The sequence below is a fragment of the Hetaerina americana genome, unplaced genomic scaffold (genome assembly GCF_022747635.1).
Source record: "Hetaerina americana unplaced genomic scaffold, ioHetAmer1.1.p SCAF_1, whole genome shotgun sequence".
NCBI lineage: Eukaryota > Metazoa > Arthropoda > Insecta > Odonata > Calopterygidae > Hetaerina > Hetaerina americana.
This window is the reverse complement of record NW_027286069.1, coordinates 85,402,981-85,407,576: the sequence shown is the minus strand read 5'-3', so window position 1 is coordinate 85,407,576 and position 4,596 is coordinate 85,402,981. Positions and strand designations below refer to the sequence as shown.

At 41.7% G+C, this 4,596-nt stretch overlaps 1 protein-coding gene across 1 annotated transcript; it reads left to right on the top strand.

Moving 5' to 3' along the window:
* The first annotated feature begins 1,197 nt into the window (after positions 1–1,197).
* LOC139694172 (larval cuticle protein A3A-like) lies at positions 1,198–2,062 on the top strand. Its single transcript, XM_071592604.1, has 2 exons — positions 1,198–1,210; positions 1,424–2,062. Exons 1-2 carry the CDS (start codon positions 1,199–1,201, stop codon positions 2,060–2,062), a joined length of 651 nt encoding a protein of 216 aa, XP_071448705.1. The 5' UTR covers position 1,198.
* Positions 2,063–4,596: the final 2,534 nt, after the last annotated feature.

Genomic DNA, 4,596 nt, shown 5'->3' with positions numbered 1-4,596 from the left:
GTGGGAGCAGAAGCGGATACAGGCGAGTTTAGTGTCTGAAAAGGCTGGAAAACGAGCCTCAAAATTAAAAATGGACAGCACATTGCTATGGACACACAAAGATACGTGTTTCGTTACTGTTTAAAGAGACAATTTGAAATTAAATGGCTGCAGAATTTTTGCTATTTCTGAGATATTACGGAATGGTACCTAAAACGACAAATAATTTACGAAAGCGTGTATATAAATTGCCAATTATATATATATATATATATATATATATATATATATATATATATATATATATATATATATATATATATATATATATATATATATGCCAAACCAAATAATGGTATGAGAAGAATTGATAGCATTTTCTAATATATGTCTACCTAAAAATAAATGAAGGGATGGAGTAAAAAAAATACAACCAAAGGAAGCTTAATAGATTTAAAATGTAAGTCTGATTCTACGCTATTGATAAACGAAGCATATTAAACTTAACAACGCTAGCATAATTCTCACAATCCATATTGGCAATAAAGGATGGACAAGTAGGAGGAACCAAAAAGGCTTCCAAATACTATAAGAAACATGATGTTGAAGATGGGCAACAATTAAGGCGTGAGAACTAATATTAATGGACACCATTATTCAGAATGCCGACATTCCCCACCCGACTTCTGTAAATCACATCGTGATGTCACTTCCCAGACTGCCACGCTCCAGATATTTCAAGTATCTCGTCCAGTGGAAGACCTATGCCACTGTGTATTAAGAACGCATGATTAGCGACTTTAATTATCCAGCTCGTGGGCTTCAATTTCTGCAAATAATAATTCAAATTACAGGGCGTGAAAGCGCGCAAGCCACGGAAGATGCCTTGGGGGTACTCCCTCCCCCGACTGGGCACCAAAGTTAGATTAAAAATCACGTGATTCGACCGCGAAAATCGCACCCGGCGGGGGCAAGCACCCCCTTCCGCAGGGCGTGGTGCCGGCGGTAGGCGGAGTTTAGGGTGAAAGGCCCGAGCAATGCCGCTCGCGCACCCCCCGATGGTACCCCCACCGTGTTGCACCATCGCTTCGGCCATCATCATTAAAGATCAGGGGCACACAATTGTGAGAGGAGGAAGACCGAGCAGCTCGGTATAAAAGGAGAACCGCTGGTCCACTGAAGCCAGATTCACTTCGAGAGAAGATCTAAAGGAACCACCATGGCATTCAAGGTAAGGAAAAAGACCAAGAGTGCTGCTTCTGAAGAACACTCTCTGTGTGGAAACCGCTCAGGAATCAATAAGTGCCTCTCGGATAAATTTCAAACAGCGCCGTGCACTCGGGGATCCATGATGGACCCCGCGTTGAAATCTCTGTCGGTCTCCCGGTTCTGCCCCGGATAGTACAAGCAGACGAATACACCTTGTTTCTATTCCCGTTAACAGTTGGTCGTCTTCGCCGCCCTCGTGGCCGTTGCCCGTGCTGGAGTCGTGGGAGCCCCCGCCGTTGTCGGTGCCACTGTGGCCCGCTACCCTGCCGCCTATGCCGCACCCGCGGTCGCACACGCCGCCTATGCCGCTCCCGCTGCTTATGCCGCACCCGCCTACGCCCACGCTGCTCCCCTTGCCTACGCCGCCCCCGTCGCTAAGGCCGTCGTCGCCGCCCCCGCCATCGCCAAGGTCGCCGTCGACACCGACTTCGACCCCAACCCCCAGTACTCCTACTCCTATGACATCCAGGATGCTCTGACCGGAGACGCCAAGAGCCAGCACGAGAGCCGCAGCGGAGATGTCGTCCAGGGATCTTACAGCCTCATCGAAGCCGACGGAACCCGTCGTGTCGTCGACTACACCGCTGACCCCGTCAACGGATTCAACGCCGTCGTCCACAAGGAAGCCGCCACCGTCGTGAAGGCCGCCGTCGCCGCCCCCGTCGTCGCTAAGGTCGCCGCTCCCCTCGCCTACGCCGCCCCCGTCGCTAAGGCTTTCGCCGCTCCCGCCTACGCCGCCCCCGCCTACGCCGCCCCCGCCTACGCCGCCCACGGTTACGCCGCCCCCGCCTACGGCAAGGCCTACCTCGGCTAAGCCAATTAATCTTGCATAAAATATTTATATAATTTATCATCAAAATGTATATATTTAAAAAACAATAAAACCAATTCAATTCATCAGTACTCTATGGCATTTTTTTCTTGCTGTTACTCGACCGTTTCCTTGGAGAGTCTAAGTTTTTCATTTCCACCAACGATGAAATTGAGGTATCAGCCTATGTACTAAATATGACACATACATTCGAATTCAACACAAGAGAAAATTAACTCCTAAGTGGATTGACAGTAGTCAACCGTTCCTCATTTTTTACACTGTCAAGACGTTGAGCTTTGGACTCAAAGAAAGGAAGAATGGCAAAGTTTCTGATCATGGAAAGGAAATGCCATGAAATTTCCAAATTATGTAAAGGCTAACCGCACTTTCATACGCCGAAACTTGCAAATTAAGGACATTTTTAACTCCGCATGCCTCAGGTAGCATTATGGGTTCTTGTTAACTGAGGCCATGGAACGGAGTTACTCGACATTCGAAGGATTTATTTCAAGTCTTGAGAATTCATGAAACAATTGCTAAGAACTGTATTCATCCGAGTAAATGACCATCTACGAATACATATCCTCTTTATTAATTCTTGACATCATACGCGACCACTTTGTCCAACTATATATTCAGAAAAGAAATAGAATAATAGCGTACATAAAAGATTAACGCATGGTAATAATGGAAGACAAGACTGAGAGACTTATGTCGGCCGGATTACTTTTTACGGAGGAAGTATACAGAACAACAACTAAACGCTCTATCCAACGCACTGATTATTTGCCCTCTCTGTGCGGCATCATACAAGGATTACTTAACAACGGAAGTGTGTCGAAACTAATGAGAATTTTACGAAGGATATATGTGAGATACACTATATATGAGCCGTTTTAAGTCATTTAGGTTTCGTGCATTACGGTCGCTGGGATACTACTGATATAGGTCATAAAAGTTCTTATTACCCTTTCATACATTTAACTTAGTCTATTTAGTTATATGAACGACTTAAAGGCAACAATGATCAAAGTTCTTCGTAATTTCGCGTCAGTAGTTACGGCAAACAAATACAGATCCACGAAGCATAATTACGCATGAACTACGTTGATTTATGGTCATTACGGATACGCAAGAAATTAAAAAGTAACAAATATCAGAAAGGTTTCTAAAATTCACCGGGTGACAGTAAATTTCAGTTAGTTTGGATCATTAGAATCTAGAGAAAATGTATTACGTGAATTACAACGTGATATGCATTTCTATTTCACGTTGCACAGATCGATCAATATAGTTAAACCTAACCTTAACGTAATAAGTACTTCATAACAATAAGCATGAAAGTAATTATAAAAAAATAATACAAGGAAAATTTCGGTAAAAATATTTGAGGGAATAAAGAGTTTGGCACAGAACAGGGTAAGTCTGGAGACCTGCTACAATACAATCCTCGGATTGATAGCCCGTGATAATGACTTCAAAGCCTGATCTTCTGCAAGCAATGCTGCTAACTCTATCATTGAATTTTAGAAATTGATGCTAAAAGAAGAGCTTGGATGTCGTTCTTATGACATAACGACAAGAGCTAATGAAATTTACTAGATGAGAAATGTTAACCAATCAATTTATTTTATAACAAATAATTACGAAACTATTCCTTCAATAGAAATACTATATGAGGGAACCCTTTCAGTAAAATGAAAAAAAATTGCAGAAACCGCTTATGGTCTAAAGTAAGTTCCTGGATGCTTGATTTTTACAAAAATTGTCATGCACTCAAAGTTATAGAGAATACCGTAGAAAGAGGCTTTTATTTATAATTATTTTGATAAACTTTATTAACGTTTTACCGTGTTCTTGGAGAATAATAATAGTCAAAATATATCGGGGATTTTACACCAGGACAAATGGGGATTAAATTTATTAATGAAATGCATTCCATTGCTCCCCGTTAAATCAATTTTTAAAATTTAACGAATAGAAATGGATATTTCCCAACTACCGATTCTAAATCAGTAAAAATGATTATTTCAAGTTAGTCAGTTAAATCAATTATAATCGCTATTGGAGGAATAAATTACACTTAAACTTGTAAACTAGACATTACGAAGTACTGAACGATATTTTAAAAACTATGAATAAAGGGGACGACTAGTGGTCGTTCTATGACGAAATATATACCAAAGACATCGAGCTACATAAGTGTTATTCTGAAACAAGGTTATGGAATCTGTAAATGCATTTAGAGCGGCGACCTTCAGCAGTTACTCGAAGTAGGGACCCGGATATCTTACAATTCCTTCACACGGACAAATTTCTTAGAATCTCCGCTGCAAACGCCCCAAAATATATTCGTCTGAACATAACCTAAATACATTAACACCATAAAAAAGCACAGCCCCGTTTGATAGTGTAGAAAATGACTCATGCATTTCTTTCGATTCACGAATAAAACATGCGTGAGGCGAAGACAATAGAATGGCTCTATTGGCAAACCAGGACGTAAAAACCACGACCCCGTTAAAAGAGTGGGA